The sequence below is a fragment of the Ranitomeya variabilis genome, chromosome 2 (assembly GCF_051348905.1).
Source record: "Ranitomeya variabilis isolate aRanVar5 chromosome 2, aRanVar5.hap1, whole genome shotgun sequence".
NCBI classification, from domain to species: domain Eukaryota; kingdom Metazoa; phylum Chordata; class Amphibia; order Anura; family Dendrobatidae; genus Ranitomeya; species Ranitomeya variabilis.
In genome coordinates this window covers 169,335,158-169,359,988 of record NC_135233.1, presented here as the reverse complement: position 1 = coordinate 169,359,988, position 24,831 = coordinate 169,335,158, and the positions used below count along the sequence as shown (strand labels likewise).

The following is a 24,831-nucleotide window of genomic DNA, read 5'->3' as shown; positions in this document are numbered from 1 at the left end:
TCCCCACCATAGTGGGTAAACTGGGGGTCAGGCAGGAAGTTAGATCAGAAAGCTGACTGGATTGGACGAAGCAACACCTAGTGGCAGAGGGTGTTGTGGAGGAAGAGACAGTAGGGTCTCTGTCAGGGGTGGGATCCTGACAGAGGCTTGGCATTGGAAAGAACGTAACGGGTCCGCGCCAGCTCCGGGAAGCGGCGGGGCCCAAGAAAGGACTAGAAGCGAGATAGATTGTGCTGAGTGAGAAACGAGATCAAGCGATAGGAGAATTCCAGTAGGGGTCGTGCTGTAAGACCGGAGGAACACCCTACCGAGGCGCACTACCGGTGGCCGGAACGCCGAGGGAGTATTATAACATTCAGCTTCAAGCAATACTCTAAACAGCGGCAGGACAGTCAGTCTAAGGCGGGCTGTCTAACACATATCACCTATGAAGTCTTGGGAGGCAATTGCGGGAGAGGGGCGTCTCTAGGGTCCCGGAAGAACTCCAGGCCTACCCGACAAACGGGTGCCGTTCTAACTGTAACATCAGGAAGGGACGGACGATTAGAAGAACATCATTTAATCGAGTTGTGAGGGAACTTAAGAAACAGACACAACAGTTGTGGGGTACTTTCCGTAAGCACAGCAGGGAAGGACTACAACACATAGCGCTAAGAAGGAAGGCACCGATTTCCACCTGTGAAGTGAACTCTGGAGGTGCCATTGGACCGGCCGGACTTGCGCAGCCTGGTGAACCGTATTCTGGACTGAGGATTCAGAGATCTCCAGTAAAGAGGTAAAGAGACTGCAACCTGGTGTCCTCGTTATTTACCGCGACCTGCACCCCACAACTGCACCACCAACATCCACACCTATCATTCACTGTGCGCCCCACGGCAGGGTCACGGACCGGGGCCTAGCCGCCGTGACAACCCCCAGAAGCAGAGACTCGTAGGCCCGGTACCGGGTACCCCTCGGCCCTGCGGCGGTGGGGGCGCTACAATAAAAATTAGACTTACTTGATATGGGTACAGTGTCACGCCGTTAGCTCTTGATAATGACCATGTACCATCGAGATACTGATGAGCTTGAATGGCTACTGAATTCATTATATTGCCATTACTTGGGCTTGTTGCCATTGGCAGGCTGACTTTGGCTTGATGTGAAGGAGACCCATTTTTCTTTTCTTGACCATTGGCAAGCCCAAGACTATTAGGTTTACCACCATGTTTGCTGGGCACAAAGCCTGGGTAATTTGGTGTGGTGTAGGCATTAGGCATATAAACCCAGTCTTTTGGCTGGAGGCTCCCCATGTGTCTTGGACCTACTAAGGCTGGAATATTAGAATGTCCTGGAGGAGATCCTGGAGATGCCGCATCGTAGTGTTCAGCATTGGCAGACTGTTCCAGAGAAGTAACCATCTGTATAGCTTCCTGTTTTAGCTGGTTGAGATGGGTGGCGCATATATCACAACGGTTGTCTCTCTCATTCCAAGACTTTCGAATGGTGTTTGGTACTTGAAGCTTGTCATGTATGCCAGTAGTGATGGATGGGTCCTGTAAAAGACAAATGAATTCAATTTGTGTTACAAATGTAAATCCAAACTCCTTCAATGTCTAAAATGAAATAAAAGAATTATACAATTTTACAATGTAAGTAAAAAACGGTAATAAATAAATACATTCATGGTGCACGCAGACACCGCTTTGTCAGCACTTAGATGTAGCGCTGGTGCATCGTTACATTCATTGTACAATATCCACTGATACATGAAAAATAAGTATTTTCTCATTCTGACACTTTAGTGTTATAAGTAACCCAACAGCACATTTAGCGTTTCCTACTCCCATACTACCTCTTCATCTCGCCCCCTCTCTGTTGGTGTCCTCAAGGCTCTGTCCTAGGACCTCTTCTCAATCTATACCCATGGCCTGGGACTACTCATAAAGTTCTATAGCTTCCAGTACCACCTATATGCTGATGACACTCAGATCTACCTCTCTGGCCCAGATGTCACCTCTCTACTTCTCAGAATCCCAGAGTGTCTATCAGCCATATCTTCCTTCTTCTCCTCTCGCTTCCTCAAACTCAATGTGGACAAAACCAAACTAATTATCTTTCCTCCATCTCGCACACCTTCCCTACCTGATCTATCTATCACAATAAATGAATTCACACTTTCCCCCATCCCGGTAATCTGCTGCCTCGGAGTAACCCTTGACTCTGCTCTATCCTTTAAACCATACATCCAAGCTCTCGCCACCTCCTGTCGCCTGCAACTCAAAAATATTTCCAGAATCTGTCCTTTCCTCAACCCTCACTCTACCAAAATGCTTGTGCATGCCCTAATCATCTCCCGCCTCGACTACTGTAACATCCTCCTATGTGGCCTACCCTCTAAAACTCTTGCACCCCTCCAGTCTGTCCTTAACTCTGCTGCCCGACTAATTCATCTCTTTCCTCGCTACACTCCTGCTTCCCCTCTTTGCAAATCCATTCACTGGCTCCCAATTTCCCAGCGAATCCAGTTTAAACTACTAACACTGACCTACAAAGTCATCAATAACCTTTCTCCTCAATATATTTCTGAACTAATCTCTCAATATCTTCCCTCACGTAATCTCCGGTCCTCTCAAGACCTCCTACTCTCCTCCATGCTTATTCGTTCCTCACCCAATCGCCTCCAAGACTTCTCCCGAACATCCCCATCCTCTGGGATTCTGTGCCCCAACACGTCCAGTTATCCAGAAAATTTGGATCCTTCAAATGGAACCTGAAAACCCATCTCTTCAAAGAAGCTTACAGCCTGTAATGACCACACGCCCACCTCAACACCATCGGAGCTACTGCAATCCCCGACCTACTGTCTCCTTCCTCATAATCCTGTAGAATGTAAGCCCGCAAGGGCAGGGTCCTCTTCCCCCTGTAGTCTGCCATTGTTAGTTTTGTTTACTGTAAGTGATATTTGTATTTTGATGTAACCCCTTCTCATGTACAGCATCATGGAATTAATGGTGCTATATATTTAAATAATAATAAGTAATGAAATGTTTATAAAAAATGTAATAAATTCAAGGGTTTTTACATACTTTTTTCTGCAGACCCAGTGTATAAATTGTTGTTAGTCTGCTGGGCTCTTATTACTCTTATTAAGCATATACCTACTCTATAGTCGCCATGCTCCTTTAAAGAGGTTTTCGGAAAAAATTGTAAAAAACCTAAATAATAAACTCAGCAGTGTGCCTCTTCACTGTGCCTAACCACTACCCTCAGCCGCTGTGCCAGAGGTAGATGGCACAAGCCACAGAGCTCAGTGATTGGCTACAGCCGGGAAGGGCACAAAGTGACGTCACCATTGCAGCCAAAACAATGAGACTAGGTGAACAGCAGGGAACTGTCGCTGGACCCATGGATGGTGAGAAGCTGCTGAATTTGTTATGTTAGGTACTTTACAGTGTTTGGGGGCAACTTTCCTGAAAGTAGAAAACATTAAATATTAACCCCCTCCCCCCTCTATAACCTTTTTTACCTCCACTTCTTCCAAGAGCTATAACTTTTTTAGATTTCTGTTAATATAGCTGTATGAGACTTGTTTTCTGCAGGGCGAGTTGTAATTTGGAATGGCACCATTGATTTTACCATATAGTGTACTGGAAAGCTAGGACAAAAATCCAAGTGCGGTGGATTGGCAATCTTGCCTGAGATGCTCAGCATTCATAGATAGGATTCCCACCAACCACATTCACCACACTGCAGATGTCCATTGAGGTGTATGGGAGTGTCCTAGGCTCTGTGATCTGTGCAGCGGTGATTTTTCAGGGAGGCAGGAGGGGAGGGGAGGCTTAGCCATCACCTATTGTTAATGTGTGACCTGTGGTTTCTATAATGTTACACGTTCAACATAACAACTTCAATTATACAATAGGCTTCCCTATCCCTTTAACCCCTTCAAATTAATTTGACCAACAACTATGATGTGTATAAGAGGAACCTTGCAATGGTCATGCCATACGTATATTTTGTAAATGAATGCAATCGTATACCTATACCACCATTTGTATAGATTGTGCTTTACAAAACAGATGGGCTGTGGGGTTCGGAAATATACTCGTCAGACAAAGGCAAAATGTTCCACATTTGTTGGGCATTTTAGATATTACAATTTTTGAGATTACCACAACGCCATACACCAATATGGATGAAATGTGCCCATATAATTCTAGTTTATGTGCAAAAAGAAAAAAAAGAGCATGAACCGCACATCCCAAAATCATACTTTGATCTAAAGCCGCTAGGCAAAAATTTATATACTGAACATGAGGTTTTCAGTTTAACATTCTGATCAGACTGTATGAAGCCCACTGCCACTTCACGGCAAACCTCGTAGTGGGTCCTAACGCCCTAACGGAGCGGAGCCGTGCGGCGACCACCGCCGCAGCGGCCATGCACCAGGAGACTGCAAAGTAAGGGGTCTAGCCCATCTTGGCTCTTACTGAAGAGCTGGAGGAAGGTGAGTTTAAATGCTCCTTTCATTTTGGTGCTGGTGCTGTGTGGCGGCCATTGTTGCTGTGGCTTTGTGCTGGTGGGGCGGCGCGGTCTGGAGTCATGGGAGCTCAGTCTCGCAGCATGGGTGCTGTGGGGCAACAGGCCGTCCGCCCTGCTGGTGCATGGCCGCTGCGGCGGTGGTCGCCGCATGGCTCCGCTCCGTTAGGGCGTTAGGACCCACTACGAGGTTTGCCGTGAAGGGGCAGTGGGCTTCATACAGTCTGATCAGAATGTTAAACTGAAAACCTCATGTTCAGTATATAAATTTTTGCCTAGCGGCTTTAGATCAACGTATGATTTTGGGATGTGCGGTTCATGCTTTTTTTTTTTTTTTCTTTTTGCACAAAGCATAATACTAGTTTATGGCAGCCACTGGTGTTTTATGGCTCATGCTGTGCTTTGATAAATTTGGAGCAGCATGTACCTTGTCCCTTACCTCCCCCTCCCCACTATACACACTTTTTCTTCCCATCATTTTCATTCTGTATTCTACATTTAACATTCAATAAAATATGTTGTGGAAAACAAAAAACAAATCATAGTACTGATAGACCTCCATTATTAAAGTGCGTTACTGTGTTCCTTTGGTGAAGCACAAATACACTTATATAATAAGGGTGCATTTACACTAGCCAATTATCATGAACGAAAGGCTTGACTCCCAATAAATGGGCACCATAAAAAGGCTGCCGATCAACTGACGAAAGAGCAAAATATTTGAATATTGGCTGAAGTGATTTTAAAGGGGTTGTCTGAGACTTTAACATTGATGGCTTATCCTTAGGCTAGGTCATCAATGTATGATGATTGGAGGTGCGACAGCCGGTACCCTCACAGATCAGCTTTTCCCGGTGTCGGCTGGAACTGCTCAGATATGGAACTGCCCAGCTCTGTTGACTGTATAGTTGCCGCGGGCCGCTATTCAAATCAATAAGGGGCGGATGTGCAGTACCTGGCCGCGGCCACTATTCTGTCAATGGAGCTGTGCTTTGCAGATCCACTGACACCAGTAACAGCTCATCGGCAGGGGTACCGAGTGTCGCATCCCCTCTAGTCAGGCATTGATCAGACATTGATGACCTATCCTAAGCACAAACCTTGTTCTTGGCAGCACATCATCTTGTGCAGGACATGTGCTGCCGAGAACAATGATAGTCTGTGCATATTTATTTCCAATCGTTGAGCGCGCGTGGGGAGTGCGGTTGGCCAAACTAAACAGGCCTGCTGGTAACATGTAAATGAGCCATAATACCCATGAGTTCTGCATCATTCAGAACACAAGGTCCTTCAGATCTATAGTCAATTTCAGTTTGTGAACTAGTTTTCAATACCACATTGTGATTCAGTTTATACGTAATGACGTACATTTCCAGCAGGCACGTTGAACAAGGACATTCAAGGTTACAATAGACACCGATAGCTCAGAGTCTGCACCGTTCTCACACAGCACAAGGCGTTCAACTGACTTATAAATCAATGTCTTTCCTGGGTGACATGGAAGGCAGGAAACCAAAGCCCTGACAAAGAACAAGATGGGTGGGTGGGAGATTTTGCCTTGTCAGAAAAGACCACAGACGTCTGTCACAAGCGCACGTGTGAGAGCCAATAGTGTCATTCATTGCTAATCCTCAATGAGCCAAGTCAAGGAGGCCTTTATTATAGAGTATCACTAGGGCCGTGTGGTGGTCATCTGTAAGATTCTCTTCTAGAAGCAGGCTAAAATGTATTCTCAAAGGCTCAACGTTATCAATGATGATATACATAGATTTGTATCTTAAGATTTACTTACAAACATATTTTTTACCTTCATTGACTTCCCATTGCTAATGTGTTGTACAGTATCTGATTGTAAAGAACTCATACAATATAGTATTATTGTAGGTGAAAAATGTAAATAAAGAGCACATTAATGTATGGATGTGATTAACATAACAAAATTAATTTAAAGGGTTTTTATCAATGACTATTTTGTTTTTTTTACTATGGGTCTAAAAAGTAATAGGCAGGTAACTAACTACCTACCTGTTCTACCAAGTTGGTGACCACTCTGTGCCTCTGATTCAGCTGCACATTAACAGAGCAGCTCTCCCAGGCTGCTCTGTCGACAGAGTGTGATTGATGACATCATGCTGATTGACAGCTGGCTCTCCGCAGTCAGGCAGTGGGGAGTCGGCTGTCAATCATCATGACGTGGGCAATTGTGCCCCATCAGCTGAACAGAGCAGAAGAGAAGCCGGTGCTCTGTTGACTTGACAGCAGCAGAACCTGCTAATTCACCAGCAGGTCGGTCTGTGATCGTTCTGGAGTGGCAGATGTCGACACTGGGAACAACAGTCAGGTAGCAACTACCTGCGAGTTAGTTTTAAGGCCAAGTGAATACGATCAGTATTTGGTCAGTATTTTACATCAGAATTTATAAGCCAAAACCAGGAGTGGGTGACAAACACAGAAGTGGTGACGTGTCTCTATTTGACTTTTCCTTTGCTTGTTCCTCACCTGGTTTTGGGTTACAGATACTGATGTAAAATACTGACCAAATACTGAATGTGTGATGGTGGCCTTAGGCCCATAGTAAAAAAAATAGTCCTTTTATATCTTATATGACCTTTATCCAAACATAGTAGTCACCTTGGAAGCATACCTTATACTGACTAGGTAGAAACGTCACAGCCTATTGCCAGTGATTAGCTGCATAGGTCGCGGATCATGCAGATGTCATCACTGGCAGTGACCACCTCTGTAATGTAGAGCTCATTCTGCGTCCACCTGTGATCCAGGGAACTAGTCTGATTGCTATGTATGGAAGGATTTTTTTCCCCTAAAATGGGACAATTATCATCTGCTTCATGGGGTTTTTGCCTTCCTATGTATTAACATGTTATGTTATATATTGAACTGTACGAACTTGTGCCTTATTTCAACCTTGGAACTGCTCAAGACATATCTGGGTACTTTGTACATGCTATGACTGGCACAAGCACCGGTATCCCCAAAAAATCCCAGATAATGAAGGAATCCCATCCCTAAGTGTGTATATGTACAATGGCATATATCAATCACAGCACGTCTAGAAAACAAAACCTTTAGCATAATAGAAAACCAGCCCGTACGATAGATCAGGGCAGAGATTAACTGATGATTTGTTATATAACGAATGCCCAAAATGACAACACTCTCAGACCCACAATGAAAATTCAGAAGTTTGAAAACTTTTGTGGGGACAGAGTAAATAAAACTTTCTACTCTGTCGTGCATACGCTTGTATTACAGACATGGGCACCAATCAAGGAGCGTCTCTACTGTTCCATCCATGACATTAAATATACAGATCCTGCACGGACCTATATGTGTATCACATAGGAAATCTCGGCTGATACGTGCTCCTTCTAAGGAGGAGAGGAGTAGTACTGAAAAACAGGTAAAGTCTGAACACTGGTTGTCTGAGAAACAGCATTGATCGCCTTCAATTAAGAAATGTCTGTAGGATGTCGGCCTTTTAAGCCTGATGAGAACCACATGAGTATTGGGGAGGAAGGAGGGTTTTCGCTTTGAAGCAGTGTTCACACTTCATGCTGCCTTTTTAATTGTACTGCAAGGTGCCAAGCTGTTCTTATTAGCCCCATGTTCACACACAGACACAGCAGGATCTGGCTTTCTTGAAGTCTTCGACTTAGTTTTATAAAGCAACACTTTTCATAGTGCAATTTATCTGAAAATGACTATTTTTTAAATCTGAGTTTAATAAGTGTAAAGCGTCTTTATTTATTATGGAGTCATAGACTAGTCAAACAAAACATTGGTAAGTAAAAAAAAAAGAAATAGAAAAAGAAAGAGCGTGTATAGAACAGAGAACAAGAAATGTAAAAAGTCACCTACACATAATGCAAATTGAGGCAAGTGCCGTCCAATAAACCAAGTCAGGTCCTGCTAACTTCACGTATACATAGGACTTAGAAAGTAATAAAGCTTATAAAACCTTAAGGTAATTCAATGCAGCTGTATGTTCCATCCTCCGTTTATGGAGCAGTAATTCCCTAGACAACCTTCAGTACATAAAAGGCAACATATTATACATGGACTCTCAATGAGTCCATTCAGTGACCGGAGTCCACCAGCATCAAACCCTACCCCCTATGTCGGCTTCACCTATGTGTGCAACATGAAGGCCACTTAATGATCACCGAGCTTAAAACAGTAGCATATAAGTGGCCCCCCAAGACTAAACAGTAGCATATAAGTGGCCCCCCAGTGCTATTCCGTAAACTAAGACTAACCTCCCTACAGGGATGTCAGCTGAATAGGTTAAGTGCTGACAGGCCGAAGAAGCTGTCAGCCCCTTGACTTGTGTGGTCTGAGGAGGTCTAACATTACATTCCTCCATAAATATTTCCCAAATGACTCCAACAGCAGAAGACTGAAGAATGGCGGGCATTTTACACTACAGTAACCCTAGCAAGGCATTCACGTCATTGATACAGGGTGCTACAGTTACAGGTGAGCTGAAAGACCGATGTAGCCCAAAGGCAGAAGGTCCTCCTCACCCGTGTACTTCTCAGATAAGCATCTGTAGACTCAAAGACTACACAATACAGAGAATAGCATACAAGGCGGGATCGCTGGCTTCCTTACCTCTAATATGCCCGGGTATAACTGAATGAACCGACTCTACGCATATTCTGGGCATCATGGATTTTATTTCAGGGATGAGAACAAAAGATCAGAGTTTATGTGATCTATTATCACCTGATATTACAGATAGCAAGGAAATCTCGTATCAATAATACAATGGAAATCATTAGCAATGTATTTACAATTTCAATTATTTGGCTCAGTTTCAATGTTACCTGGAATTCATTGATAGCACTAGGATAGAGGATTTTTATGGCAATGTTAAATCTTCTTTTCATTTAAAGGGTTTTCTCAAACAGATATTGATGGCATATCTCAAAGAAATACACCACTGTGTAGGTGGGGCACCGATGTAACGCAGGAAATATGTAGCGGTGCACCGGTACAGCTGCTGGCACACATCACTGGAGAATAACATCGCCTAATGATACAGGAGCCCTGGAGGCAGAGAATGGGTACTAGGCAATGTAATATATTTCAGAGAGAAAATCCTTTTAGGCAATGAACTACATGAGGACAATGCTTAGTCCTACATTATATCAACTGATCAGCATGACGTTTAGGGTAGTCTTACATGGTACATTTCGCAGTCATTAAAAAGGCAATTATTTTCCAGTGAGGAGTAGCCATCAAAGAGACATAATATCTACAGATACACAAAGGAAAAAATATATATATGAAATACATATTTATGTGTTGTCACTACATGGACTGTGTTCTTTGGTCCCCAATATCTGCTCCCAATGGCATAATAACTATGGAAGCTTTATTACACAGTGTTAGCAAACCCTTCTCTTACCCTTACTAGTGAAATGTAGAAAAGAAGAACACAACAATTATGAAAGGAGTATGATCCACAATAATGATGAGCATTACTTGGAAGCTTTTAATCCCTTAAAATATTTCAGGGAGTTCTTCTAGTAGATATTGACATCCAATGATTCTTTATTATGTCAATCATGTTAAAGGGGTTGTGACTCATCATCAGAACCCGCACAGACCGGCAGATCAGGGAACTTTCATTCCTGATGGGGATATTATAAATTGACATGGCAGGTCTGACGCCAGACCGCTGTTCCATTCATTATCTAAGTGGCTGCCGGGAAAAGCCAAGCACAACACTTGGTAGCCCCATAGCGAATGAGACATAGGTTGCACATATGCGCTGTCCCTCTACTCTAACGGACATAAAGTTACCCTTTCTGCTGATTAATGGGGGTCTGAGTGGTCAGACACCCACCAATCCGCAAGTTATCACCTACTCTATCAATGACTTATTTTCACTGGACAATCCCTTTAAGACTTCTGCCATGTAAGTCAGCATGACACTCCATACAACAATCAAGAAATCCATTTTTTAGTATGATCATAAATCATCACATAGTTGATGAACATATTTATGTAAATGCAGACTGAGTGATATAATTGTCTGCAGATATATAAAGTTACAGCACATCAGAATTGTAAATGCCATCTCTGCCATCTTCCTTACCGGCCACAATTAGAATCATTGAAGAGTTCTTGTACAATGTGTCTTAGGATTACAAGAAGACCCCAATTACTGTCATAATGTTAAGAGTAGTTAGACGTGTGAGACTACGGTAAGCAAGCAGCAATTGTCTGCCACTGCAGCAACTCAAGGCTCTGTTATTGTCAAAGGTCACCATGTAGAGCCCATTACTGCCAGAGCCAGTATATCCTTTATGATCAGGAGGTCCATCTACTAAACCTAACAAGCTGAGCAACAGGATGAGTTAATCAGTAAACTAATAAGGCAGGCTGCTCACTTCTCCTTGCTGCTCACTCCTGTATCTTTTACAAAGACATACAGCTATTTAATAAGACCTGCGAAGGATACAGACCTTCTTATTTGTGCTCTATTAAAGAGGATTTGTCATCTCTCCTGATATTTCCATTGTAGCAAAAATAACTTCCTCATAAAATAACAATTCTGCATAATCCTCTTTACCTATAACATCATTTCGTGCTGCCCTGGCATTTTTATAAGTATGTATGAGTAATTTGTCAATGGGGCGTTACCAGAAAGATGTGTGCCTCAACACATTCTGACGCTGTCCAATCAGTGCTAGCAGTGCTAGACACGCCCCTTTGACAAGTAGATCGGGACCTGCAGTTGTACATGCATGCATACATTTCTAGGAAGAATAACAGAGAAATGGCACAAGATTTATAGGACAAGATTCTCCAAAATTATTATTTCACGGGGAGTACGGATATTTACACATCAGCAGTGATGGCACGTCCTCTTTACACAGGGTCACAATGATTTATATTATTCTGCTTTTTTCTGGCCCAGACTCAATGGGAAATATCTACGGTAGCTACAAATCTGACACATATCCGAAAAGGAGCAAATAAATCAGCCGTATTCCTGCCTTCATAATGATGGTCATTGACACTATTGGTGTAATGGAAACAAAACATTGCTTTTTTCAATAGTAAACATTCCGATTCCATTTGTGAAGGGTGACCAAAAAAGTGTGCATCTGATTCTATGCCATAAGTAGGTATATACTAAATTCTGCACTAGGTTTTATTACATCAAGCCTAGATAGCCCAAGGATTAGAATATTTTTGCATAAATGCTGTATACAAGTAAACATTCTAAACTATTAGCTTTAATGAAAAAATAAATAAAAAACATTAATTTGTGTCACTAGAAGTGAACATCAGAGTTTGGGGAAATATATCTCCAAGGTGATATAATAGCAGCCTGGATTTTAGATGGCCTATGTCCTACTGTCTCCTCGTTATCGTTGACAAATAACAAGAATAACATCTTTAGCAATGACTTCGAGAGCAGTAATAGTGAGAATGAGGGGCTCCGTGACAGAATCCCCCACAGTGATAGCCCCTTCGGCTTATCAGCAGGCGGTGTTTGGGAAGAATGGACCAACCAACGCCATCACATTACACTCCTCTTATCTCACCTCGTCTGGAATGAGCCAGTGATGGGGAACAGTCTGTAACACCTTCTTGACAAGTCCTTTGTTGCACTGAACATTTATGAAAAGTAGATAACCGCTGCTCATTTCCTATGCTAATCTGTGCCATTAAAATGTAGACTTTGAGACATTTTATCAAATGTCTAGCCACATATTTCCATTGGCCATAAACTAACAATATTTGTAACAAATTGTACCATGTTATAAATAGTAGGAATGTTACAGAAACATTATCTCCCCATTAACTTCTACAGACTAAACATTCAGATTTTGAACAAATATTCCATCGGAAGATTTTGGGAAATGCATCCAGGATACTTTATTGGGAAGTATTACAATTCCTAATGAGAATTCATTTAACCACTTTTTTTTTTATATAATTTTTTATCTTCAAGGTTGTATCCTGAGGGATTGATAGAAGGAAGAACATGGAGTCAGTTTGACTTCTTGAATATGCTGCAGTGGTCCTAGTGTGGAAATAATATATGTCATTCGAAGTGAGCAGTTCCTAGGTCTGAGACCATGTCCTAACCCTGGTACAAGTGCAGTCTGCAGGAGCAGAACCACATTAACATTAATTACAGGGGTTGGCCACTACTTTTTTATCGATGACCTATCCTTGGGATATGCCATAATGAGTAGGATCTGCAGAACTCGCCCGCGACCACTACTGTTTTGATGGAGCTGTTGTGTTCCTGCAGCATCTGACAACTTCCGGCCGCAACAAGGAAACAGTTGATCAGATAATCCATCAATAAAAAGTAAGTGGCCAACCTCTGTAATATAGCAATAACTAAGTAAGTAGGTTCATGGCAAACTTACAGAATTAACATCAACACATCCCAGAAAATGTCTTAAGTAAGCCCACCAGAGCTGGGTGTCCAGATCACCACTGTGTTTTCCTTTGCAGACAGAGGCCTTGTGTTGGAATGGTGGTAAAATTGACAAGGCTATGTAAGTGACAAGAAATAATAGTTGTTTGACCTTTGAATTCCTGGAGGACAGACCACTTCTCACATTCATAGAAATTTTTTGCCGGGTGTTCAAATTGGCAAAACACACGATAATTTATGTATTCCTAATTTAAAACTTAGTGGTAAATTTACTATATGGACCTAATTGTCTTCACTTGAATATATGTCTACAGAATCACCATGATGTAGCCAGCTTGGATAAAGAGAATATATTTCATTGTTTTATTTCGGCTGTGTTGCACTTTATTGCTAACTTTATGCTAGGGCTACATGGCGAAACTCGATCCAAAGATTGATAGTTATCGCTACTACATCTAAGTGAGTGGGGTCACATTACAATAAGGTCCCTGTAGTTTGGGGGTTGCAATGCGACCACTTTCACTTGTATTGTTCTGCGATGTTGCAGAGACATCTAGGAATCGTTGGCTGCGCAATCTGTGTAGAGGCAAAATTCGGCGTAAGGCCATTTTTCTACAGAAAAACCACATAATTTAACCACTTCATGGCTGGGCGAATTTCAATATTTGGACTTTTTTCCCATCCTCGTCTTTAAAGAGTCATAACTTTTTTATTTTCATTGTCAAATTTTTTTGGGGGCAGATTGAGTTGCTGTTTTGAACTACATAATTAATGTAACTATTTAACACAGCAAAATGTGGGGAAAATCAAAGAGGTGAAATTGCAAAGAAACAAATCCTCTGCCATTCTTTTTTAGCATTCATTATGCAGTAAGAATTACCGTAATAAGATTTTACAAGTCAGTATGTTTTTTTTTAATTTAAATGGTGAAAAAAATTAAGAAATTAGTAAAAAAAAAAATGGTTTGTTGCTACTTTTTGAGACTCATAATGTTTTCACATTTATGTCAATGGAGTTGTATGGGAGATAGTTTTTAGAGTGGCAAGCTGATGTTAATATTGATATGATATTTGGCTATAAAAGACATTTTGATTGCTTCTTATTGCATTTTTTTTAAGGAAAAGACAATTCATGGCTTTGGGCTGCAATAACTGAAATGAAGATCCATGATCTAATAATATAGAGGGGCGGGTTTTTTTCCCCAACACGTTTCCAAGCCGAACTGACCTCTTTCTCAAGTGTAACAACTAACTGTGCACGTTGTGGGAAAAAGACTGCTCCTATATATTATTGGATCTATTATCTTCATTTTGGTTAGCAATTCCCAAACCGAAAATTGTCTTTTCCTTCAAGCATCCTGGTGGAGTTCATCCCCGGCCACGAGGCAGCAGCAACGTCATTGAGCTTTCACAGGAGTTGTGCCTACACAACTCGCTCAGGTGAGCAGATTACCTGGATCTAATACTTCTTTTCATGAAGCTATAACCCTATGGTCTGGTGGGCTCTGTTGCCCTACAGTGTTCATTTATTACTTTTTTTTTTTTTTGCATAATTGTAAACCAAATGTTTCGTTTTCTAATTTGAAGGGGGCTGATTCACATTTTTAGATTTCTAGGTTTTATCAGATATTTTTTAAAACTTTATCTTTTACTCTCCTCGGGTGACTTGAACCTGTGATCATCAGATCCTTTGTAGATGAAATCACAGTCTGCTATGAAACAGAGTACAGCTATGTTACTGCCGTTAGAAGCAGGCGTCTGGCTCTAGAGCATCTGCTATAGCAATCTTTGCAAAAAATTGCATTGGAAAGTCAGTTTAGATAAAACCTACAAAGGTTGGCCAATTCTTTCTGGTAAGTTAAGGCCTCTGGATTTATTCTTACATGAATCTACATGAAACCATGTCTTACTATAATATTATCATTATTGGTCATGATGGAAAGATCCTATGTGACAGAGACAGCTACATTTTTATCTAAATTTTGACTAAAGTCAATAATGTACTATGGGAAAGGACCATATTTCTGTTTTATGACCTGTCCAGGCGGTTACATTTCTTAGCAGAACAAGATATATATTCAGTATGTTTGGAAAGACTGGCTAATGCTCACACACACGTCTTTTGGCTAAACAATGATGTTAAATAACTGATCCAAATGATAAATGTTTAAAGTTCACTCAATTACTTTCATTGAATGCCCTTGTAAAGCAATCCATCACTTAGAAATAAAAGATATATTTCATGAACATCATGCTGGTGTTGGCAAGAGGCCCGTGAAGTCTGAAGTCTATTTTTAACTGTGAAGTTTGGTAAGAGACTGCTTCAGCCAAATTTGGGATTGTAGGACCAGGCATGTCTTGTTTGATCTGGGCACTGATGGCTTGTACTTTATTACTTTGTTATTATGATTGCAGCTGAATTCGGGAAGCAAATTATCTGCCTCAATAAGGTGATGCATATGTGTCCTTCCAACCTGCCCCATACAAAGTGCTGAATGCAACGGCTGCCGGTCAAGTCAAGCCGGTCAAGTCAGATCAGCAACTGCTAATAGAAGCTTCAGCCACTTACTCAAACCTGAAATAAAGGAGCACTTCTGCACCTGAATTTATGATGCTGCCAGTTGAGGTCATTAGACCCATGATTGAGTTGAGAATTATGGTCACAATAGGGGGCCAGAAATCAATTTTACTGAAACTAGCCTTATCCTAGGGCTACAAACTGATGTTTGAATTATCACATTTTTCCCTATCAAGTAAACAAAACCTCGAAGGTATTTTCTTATCTGGGACGTTCATGGCAAATTGATAGAATTTCCCATAAATGTCCGAAAGATGCAGCTTCCAGTATCTCGAGAATGGACCCTTGTACATGCTCTCCTTCACATTTGTTTTTTTGAGAGCACCAAATATAGCCAAATATTCAAAAACATTGGCCCCAATTCTTCATAACATCTGTCCCAGAAGTCTAGTTTGAAGCATTATGAAAAGGGACAACATACTGGTTTTCATACCAGTTTTGAACAGTTCTGAGAAAATTACAATTCATATGCTACAAATCTTACTCCAGTCCTCACATGGAGATGCATGACACTTTTATGATGTGCATGATTTATTAAGAGGTGCGTCTGAATCCAACATTACCACCCCATATCAGGACTAGCGTGAACAGGCGGAGCCTTTGTCTTCAACCTTTAATTAATATTCACTATATAATACAGTATCTTTGTAGTATACCTCTATTATGGGTTGTGGGTTTCTTTTTTGGCAAAAAATGTTTCAATAAATTGACCCTATGCCCTCCAACCCAGCAGCATTCGCCTATGTATGAGTAAATTCCCTGCCTAACCAGCTCTGTATAACATTATTCAGTTAAATAAATGTTTAAAAAAATCATTTATAATGTCCCTATTTCCTATGCTAATGAGGGCTTTGACTAGGAGATGGGGCATTAGTTTCCCTGTGGGCGTGATAACATAATTTGCACGAGTCGGCCTCATCGTCAGCTCATGCAAATCTCGCGCATGCACGCCGCTTTTCATCAGTGTCACTGTGCCTCTGTAACCGGGTGTACGCGTCCCGGTTTCAGAGGCACACTGCGTTTGACCAGAAGTCAACTTCTGAACTTCCGGTCATGTTCAGTGCGCCTCTAAAGCCGGGAAGCATACACCCAGCTTCAGAGACGCAGTGATGCTGGCAAAATGAGCGTCGAGCATGCGCGAGATTTGCATGAGCTGAAGATGACTCTTGTAAGCCATATTATCACACCCACAGGGGCATGATAACATAGAAAGAGGGCTGACTAGTCTGTGGAAACGAATGCCCCATCGCCTAGTCAAAGCACTAATTAGCTAATTAGGAAACTGTGACAATATAAATATGTTTTTAAAACATTTACTTAACTGAATTATGTTATAGAGGGCTGGTTAGGTAGGGAATTTACTCATACATAGGTGACTGCTGCTGGGTGGAGGGCATGGGGGACCTCACAGGCTCCCTTTAAATGATTATCTCATAAACAACATTTATTACCGATCCAAAGGATAAATGATGAATCTGTAATTGCTGGGGGTCTGACTGCTAAGACCCCAATGATACTGAGAATAGATGCCATAAGTCCCATGTGTTGTTAATGGAGCAGTATTACTATTATTACTAAGGCTAGGTTCACATTGCGTTAGGGCAATCCGTTTAGTGCTAGCGGATTGCGCTAACGCAATGTATTTGTAGAGGCCGCGTTTAGGGGTCACGCTAACGTCCCCGCTCTCGCAGATCCCCGATCTGCGAGAGCGGGGAACGGACCTTGGGCGCCACAAAAGAACGGCACATCGCTAGCGCGAGCCGAAAGAGGCACGCGCTAGCGATGAGCTTCAGGCTGAAACAACATTGCTGTCAATGGGTGCGCTAACGGACCCGTTGCACGGCGTTAATTGCGACATTTTCGCCGTGCAACTCTGTCCATTAGCGATCACCCACTAACACAATGTGAACCTAGCCTTATGCAGTGCCATTTGTTATGGTTAATATGTCATATCTTGCTTTCATTTAAACAATTTATATCTAGATTACCATCCATGTGTATTTGTATGCTCAGTATAAGTTCTGTTCATAAAAGCAACAAGTGTGCTGGCTTGTTTAAAACTGTAGTTACCTTGAGAGTTGGTTTTAGCTAGCTCTTTGGGAAAGCTAGCAAAATTCATGAAATACGGCTTTTGTTCTGCAAACGTACTTTATCCTTTTCTGGTAATGTATTAAACCATTCCCCTTTTTCCCCGTGGGAAAAACTGAAATCTCTGTCTTGGAACCTGAGACCAGACAAGCCTTGTACACTGGCAGATGTGGTTGTGTATGTTCTTGTCTCCGATGAATCGCTCTTAATTTGACCAACACTGACAGATCTGGAAACCCCTTGTGCCTCATCCCAAATTAACTCTCCCAGAAAAGGGGTTTCCATGACACACTATATTCCACAGTGCCTAACAAACATTACCATCATTGTCCCCTACAATCTAAATTCCCTTTCTCTATGTTTTTGGCATGTGAGAGGAAACCTACACAAACAGAAGGAGAATATACAAACTCCTTCCAGATCTTGTTCATGGTGGGTTTTGAACTTAGCACCCCAGAGGTGAACAGCAACAGTGCTAGCCGGAGCTGCACAAATAGATTTGAGTGGAACTGAATACTACTCAAATTTTTACAAAAACCCTCGTTTGTCAAAAGAATCGTTATAGTCACCTTCTTGCTGTCATGGTGCCAGCCAGTGTTCTGCTTTGGACTCACACTTTAATGATTGGTGGTTGACCCAGTGATTTGGAGAGGTGATATATATTCTTTATGGAAACCAAAGTTAATTGTGGTACTTACATAGTCAAATAGAAGTCATATAGAATAATGCAGGAATACTTGTCCCTTAAACCACAACTATAATGCAACAAAGAAGGCGTGAGTAGCTATTGAGTGCCTGGCTGTATAATGTACGAGCGCTGATTCATGGGCTAATCCCAGCCAGAGTGAGCAGTATGGGCCAGAGTTGGCATGAAGATGGGAGAAGTCGATCCCTGGAGTCTATGTGATGGCTGTGTTAGATAGATGAAGTCACAGTGTTACTGACACACTAGGGTACAGTCCAAGAGGATTTCCCTCCTCTCCAGTAAATCCCTATCACCTTACATAAAGAATGATGCAGTGATTTGAATTTGATTGTGTAGTAAGAATTGCTTTATCCTTGTTCTACAATTCACACAGAAGATATGCAGACAGAGCAGAGAGAAAAGCTTTGGCAAGATACATTGGCAGCGGCAAACTGTGAAACGGCATTATCTGACAATGTGTTGTGCGCTGATATCTGAATCAGGAGGAAAGAACTGAATAGCAGGACTATCTGCACACAGACAGGGCGGATCACAGATTGCCGGCTCAGGGGCTTCGTCATTGCAGCAGTGACGGGTCTGCAAATTCAGCTCTTCCAGCTCTGGATGTGTACAATGATCATGTAATGCTCAGTACACGACTTATGTACATATGTTCTAGCAATCAGATCGTTATGGAGACACACAGTTGTCTGTTCTGTACAGATTAATCATATGATCTTGTTTAATAAAAGTTGAGTCAAGCTTTGAAGTTTGCACGTATCCAGCTGATTCACTCTCTGGAAAATGACAAGAAAATTGTCTTCCATATTTTACAAAAGCTATGTCATCACAGAACGGTGTTCAACTTTCCAGTTCTCAGAAATATTGTAGTGTGGATACACTCACACAACGAGGTCTTAAGTTCTCCATGGATACATTCGCCATGACAATGTCGATAGTTGCTTCTATGTTTATGTTTTCAAGGGGTGTTCCAGGAATAAAAATATGGTTTAATGTCATCAGTAGTGTTGAGCATTCCGATACCGCAAGTATCGGGTATCGGCCGATACTTGCGGGTATCGGAATTCCGATACCGAGATCCGATACTTTTGTGATATCGGGAATCGGTATCGGGATTAATATCAAAGTGTAAAATAAAGAATTAAAATAAAAAATAGGGATATACTCACCTCTCCGACGCAGCCTGCACCTTACCGAGGGAACCGGCAGCCTTCTTTGCTTAAAATGCGCGCGTTTACTGCCTTCCGTGACGTCACGGCTTCTGATTGGTCGCGTGCCGCCCATGTGACCGCGACGCGACCAATCACAACAAGCCGTGACGTAATTTTCAAATCCTGAATGCCTAGAATTAGGCATTCAGGACCTGAAATTACGTCACGGCTTGTTGTGATTGGTCGCGTCGTGGTCACATGGGCGGCACGCGACCAATCAGAAGCCGTGACGTCACGGAAGGCAGTAAACGCGCGCATTTTAAAGCAAAGAAGGCTGCCGGTTCCCTCGGTAAGGTGCAGGCTGCGTCAGAGAGGTGAGTGTATCCCTATTTTTTATTTTAATTCTTTATTTTACACATTAATATGGATCCCAGGGCCTGAAGGAGAGTTTCCTCTCCTTCAGACCCTGGGAACCATCAGGGATACCGTCCCAAACTTGAGTCCCATTGACTTTTATTGGTATCGGGTATCGGTATCGGATTAGATCCGATACTTTGCCGGTATCGGCCGATACTTTCCGATACCGATACTTTCAAGTATCGGACGGTATCGCTCAACACTAGTCATCAGGCTGCATGAAAAAGTTAAAGGCATTATCCTGTTTCAACTAACTTTGTCCATACACTCAGTGATATATAAAATAACAAAATAGGCTTTACCTACCCTCCCCCAGGTCCAGTGTTCCCTCCACACTGCTGCTCTACTTTTATTGATTGTCTGCAGTGGTGGTGGCACTTCATCAGCGCTGCAACCAATCAATGAGCTCAGGAGTTCATGGCATTGTGTACATTTATTGAACAGCTGAGCTCAGTGATTGGCTGCAACACCGTTGATATGATGGTGCAGCCAATTAAGAAAGTTAGGAGAAGTGGCAGAGACACAGCTCTGGACCCAAGGAGGTTGGGTAAAGCTCAATTTGTTTTTTAATACACCACTGAGCTTAAGTTAGAGAAAACCAGCAGTGCAGCAGGAATATGAGGCGAATGCAGAAAGAGTCCAGCTTCAGGGATCCTCTAAAAACATGGTTTTATTATATATATATATATATATATATATATATATATATATATATATATATATATACAGTATATATATATATATATATATATATATATATATATATATATATATATATATATATATATAAATAAACAGCGACAGCATGAATGTCACAACCCTTGCAAGGGGGAAAAATGGTCTAGCGGACACGTTTCAGACGGTGAGGTCTTTAGGTCGCTGTTTATTTTTAATACACATAATAAAGCCATGTTTTCAGAGGATCCTTGAAGCTGGACGTTTCCTGCATTCGACTTAGCTAAAGTTAGCTGCGGTTGGAGAACTCCTTTAAAAGAAAATATACTCTTCACAATGTCCGACAGATTCATTTATAAAACTTATCTGGTCCAAGCTGTCCAGGAGGCAGAGAAGGATATTATTTGCTTTATTTTTCAAATGGTCTGGTGGCCACCAAGAACACTGCAGAAGAATGGTTTTGTCAGTTCATGGACACACAAATGTGCATTTTAATCTAATGGTCACATAGATGCATTATTAGTAGCACAGAGAAATCAATGATATGTTATAGATGAGACTGAATAAAGGGAACCAGACGAATCTGCAGATGCTGCTTTCCATTAAGAACAATGTAGAAAACTAATATATTACAAGAGGAACTGAGCAAAAGCTGATAGGTCCTGTACAGTGGAGGTTTTCTGATAGGTCCTGTACAGTGGAGGCTTTCTGATAGGCCCTGTACAGTGGAGGTTTTCTGATAGGTCCTGTACAGTGGAGGTTTTCTGATAGGCCCTGCACAGTGGAGGTTTTCTGATAGGCCCTGTACAGTGGAGGTTTTCTGATAGGTCCTGTACAGTGGAGGTTTTCTGATAGGCCCTGTAAAGTGGAGGTTTTCTGATAGGTCCTGTACGGTGGAGGTTTTCTGATAGGTCCTGTACAGTGGAGGTTTTCTGATAGGTCCTGTACAGTGGAGGTTTTCTGATAGGCCCTGCATGGTGGAGGTTTTCTGATAGGCCCTGCACAGTGGAGGTTTTCTGATAGGCCCTGCACAGTGGAGGTTTTCTGATAGGCCCTGCATGGTGGAGGTTTTCTGATAGGCCCTGTACAGTGGAGGTTTTCTGATAGGTCCTGTACAGTGCACGTTTTCTGATAGGCCCTGCACAGTGGAGGTTTTTTGATAGGCCCTGCACAGTGGAGGTTTTCTGAAAGGCCCTGCACAGTGGAGGTTTTCTGATAGCTCCTGTACAGTGGAGGTTTTATGATAGGTCCTGTACAGTGGTTTTCTGATAGGTCCTGCATGGTGGAGGTTTTCTGATAGGCCCTGCACAGTGGAGGTTTTCTGATAGGCCCTGCACAGTGGAGGTTTTCTGATAGGACCTGCACAGTGGAGGTTTTCTGATAGGTCCTGTACAGTGCAGGTTTTCTGATAGGCCCTGCACAGTGGAGGTTTCTGATAGGCCCTGCACAGTGGAGGTTTTCTGATAGCTCCTGTACAGTGGAGGTTTTCTGATAGGTCCTGTACAGTGGAGATTTTCTGATAGGTCCTGTACAGTGGAGGTTTTCTGATAGGTCCTGTACAGTGGAGGTTTTCTGATAGGCCCTGCACAGTGGAGGTTTTCTGATAGGCCCTGTACAGTGCAGGTTTTCTGATAGGTCCTGTACAGTGGAGGTTTTCTGATAGGCCTTGCACAGTGGAGGTTTTCTGACAGGCCCTGCACAGTGGAGGTTTTCTGATAGCTCCTGTACAGTGGAGGTTTTCTGATAGGTCCTGTACAGTGGAGGTTTTCTGATAGGTCCTGCATGGTGGAGGTTTTCTGATAGGCCCTGCACAGTGGAGGTTTTCTGATCGGCCCTGTACAGTGGAGGGTTTCTGATAGGTCCTGCATTTTGGAGGTTTTCTGATAGGCCCTGTACAGTGGAGGTTTTCTGATAGGTCCTGCACAGTGGAGGCTTTCTGATAGGCCCTGTACAGTGGAGGTTTTCTGATAGGTCCTGTACAGTGGAGATTTTCTGATAGGCCCTCCACAGTGAAGGTTTTCTGATACCGACTTGTATTGTACAATTAATCCCATCAAGCCATAGTTAGCTAAGGTCGCCAAAAGAGTGTATTTGTTCATAGTTTGTTGACTATAATTAATGATTTTAATATATGAACAGGCAGAGTACAGTGGTTATGAAGCATATCTGAATAATGTGGACCATGCCTGAGGACGCCTCGCTTGTGTAATAGGTAGTATGCTCAAAAATCATGCTACACTGACAAATATATTGAGCTAATGTATTATCTGCAATTCCCTTATCTCAAGTTGTAAGATTCTCTCATTGTTATTGGGAATTCCTCGCTGTTCTTCAGCTGACTTTACAAGCTATAACCTGTGCCTCATATTCAGATTGTACACTGCTTTTAGTGGCCATCCGTAGTTTGGATACAGGCTCATGGGGCAACCAGGAGTCATGATTGCATCTTTCTTCAGCTTCAGTCACTGTATATGAAATTAATATTTTAAACAATGTGCCATATTTTGCGTAGTATATTACTAAACTGACAAATAAATATTAAAAAAATGTGAGTCCTTAGCGTCAGATAAAGCTGAAACGGGGCTTCAGCTACATAGCAAATGTACTACCTCTGAGGCCTATTAAAGTAAATTATGAGCATGACGCAATACTTTAATAAAAGCCAGGGAAGGGATATACCATGTCACAGGCTGATGGCATTATGCCCAGTTATTTAGTACAAGTCGCTGTTTAACCCTTGCCACGGGAAACAGTGTTGGAATGGACATAGCTGAACTTTACTAATAAGTACAATGTTGTTTTATCTTAATGAAGGTTATATTATCTCACTCTATGAGTCGCCTCAAGTATAAAATCTAATAATTAAAGTAATGTTCACAGTGCATTGTGTTGTTAGCCCATAAGCAGGAGCACAAGTCAGCAGGAACCGGCACATCTATGCCTGCTAATTATCAACAAGAATTTTTAAAAGTTTAATAACTATGGCGGTTAACTCTGTCTCCAATTAGTAGAGATCAAAAGCAATATGTGCTCTGCCAGAACACTAGTACAGATGCTCGGGGACCTGTGAGCTCTCCCAAACACATCTCTATTTTGTATTGTTTGTTAAGACTCCTCAGATATTTATCCAGAGACTTTTTGGATTAAAAATGAAACAATCTAAAGTTACAGCAAACACAGCAGATATTTCTTAAAGGGTTCTTCCTAACATTGGAATTTATCACTGATGCACAGGATAAATGAAAAAGTTCTGATTCGAGGGTTTCCAACCACTGGACTCCGATGGATCCTGAGAACAGAGCTCTAACATGCCCATCGGAATAGAGCGGTGGCCACAACTGTGTGTCTTATCATTCTTTATGGGACGAAAGCCAAGTGATTTAATTACTTATCCATGGTTGCAGAGAGTGAATGAAGTGGTGGCAGCCACTACTCTATCCCAATGTGACATGTCAGAGGTCTGTCTCAGGATCAATCCGTTCCCAGTGGTATTATGGTCACCAATAAGAAAGTTATCTATCCACTGAATACGTGATAACTTTCAATGCTGGGAATAACTCATTGATGTCCAACTCAAGTCATAAAGTGTGCCATTATGTAACATTAATCTTTTCCCTACAAATAACAGAAGAACTCATGTATTACTTCCCATTGAGTGGTTGTTATTAGTCTTTATGTGCTAAGCTGAAGTTTGTTTTTATACAAAATCATTTAAAATTCATGAAAAAAAATTTTTTTTGTTGTAGTCACCATTAGAGGAAGCATTGTGAATTAAAAAAAATGGTTTGTCCACTCCCAATAAACTCATTAATTGTGCTCCTAATCCCATTAGTGATGGCTGCATGCAGGAGATATGAGCTCTGTCTCGGTATATTGGGGCTTCAATTCTTTTAGAGATATTTGACGCATGTATATACACAGAAATCAGCACTGCACTTAATTTCTGACCTTAGATAAGAGAATGGACAATATATTTGTACAATGACCTCAATCTTTATAATTTATAAGGTTCTCTATCATTGTACAATTGTGGCGTGCTAGCACACATACAAATAATACATTTTTTTTGCTTCTGCTGATAGATGGCCAACACAGTCTCAGGAGACCTAGAACGCTTACTGAAGATAGCATCTTTCCAGCATGAATAAGCCACTTTTGCAACCTGGTAACAATATTTAAAAATCATCATAGTCATATGTTAGGCCAGTGGACACTGTGATGAGCATCAGGGAACAATCTGCCATGTACCTAGGGAATCAGAATCA

At 41.8% G+C, this 24,831-nt stretch overlaps 1 protein-coding gene across 1 annotated transcript in view; it reads right to left on the bottom strand.

Moving 5' to 3' along the window:
* Positions 1-24,831, bottom strand: part of KIF26B (kinesin family member 26B) — a 521,116-nt gene that overhangs the window by 331,462 nt on the left and 164,823 nt on the right. Inside the window, exon 3 of the mRNA XM_077283159.1 lies at positions 999-1,535. Within this exon, the coding sequence (XP_077139274.1) occupies positions 999-1,535 (537 nt within the window). The remainder of the gene's footprint in view (positions 1-998; positions 1,536-24,831) is intronic.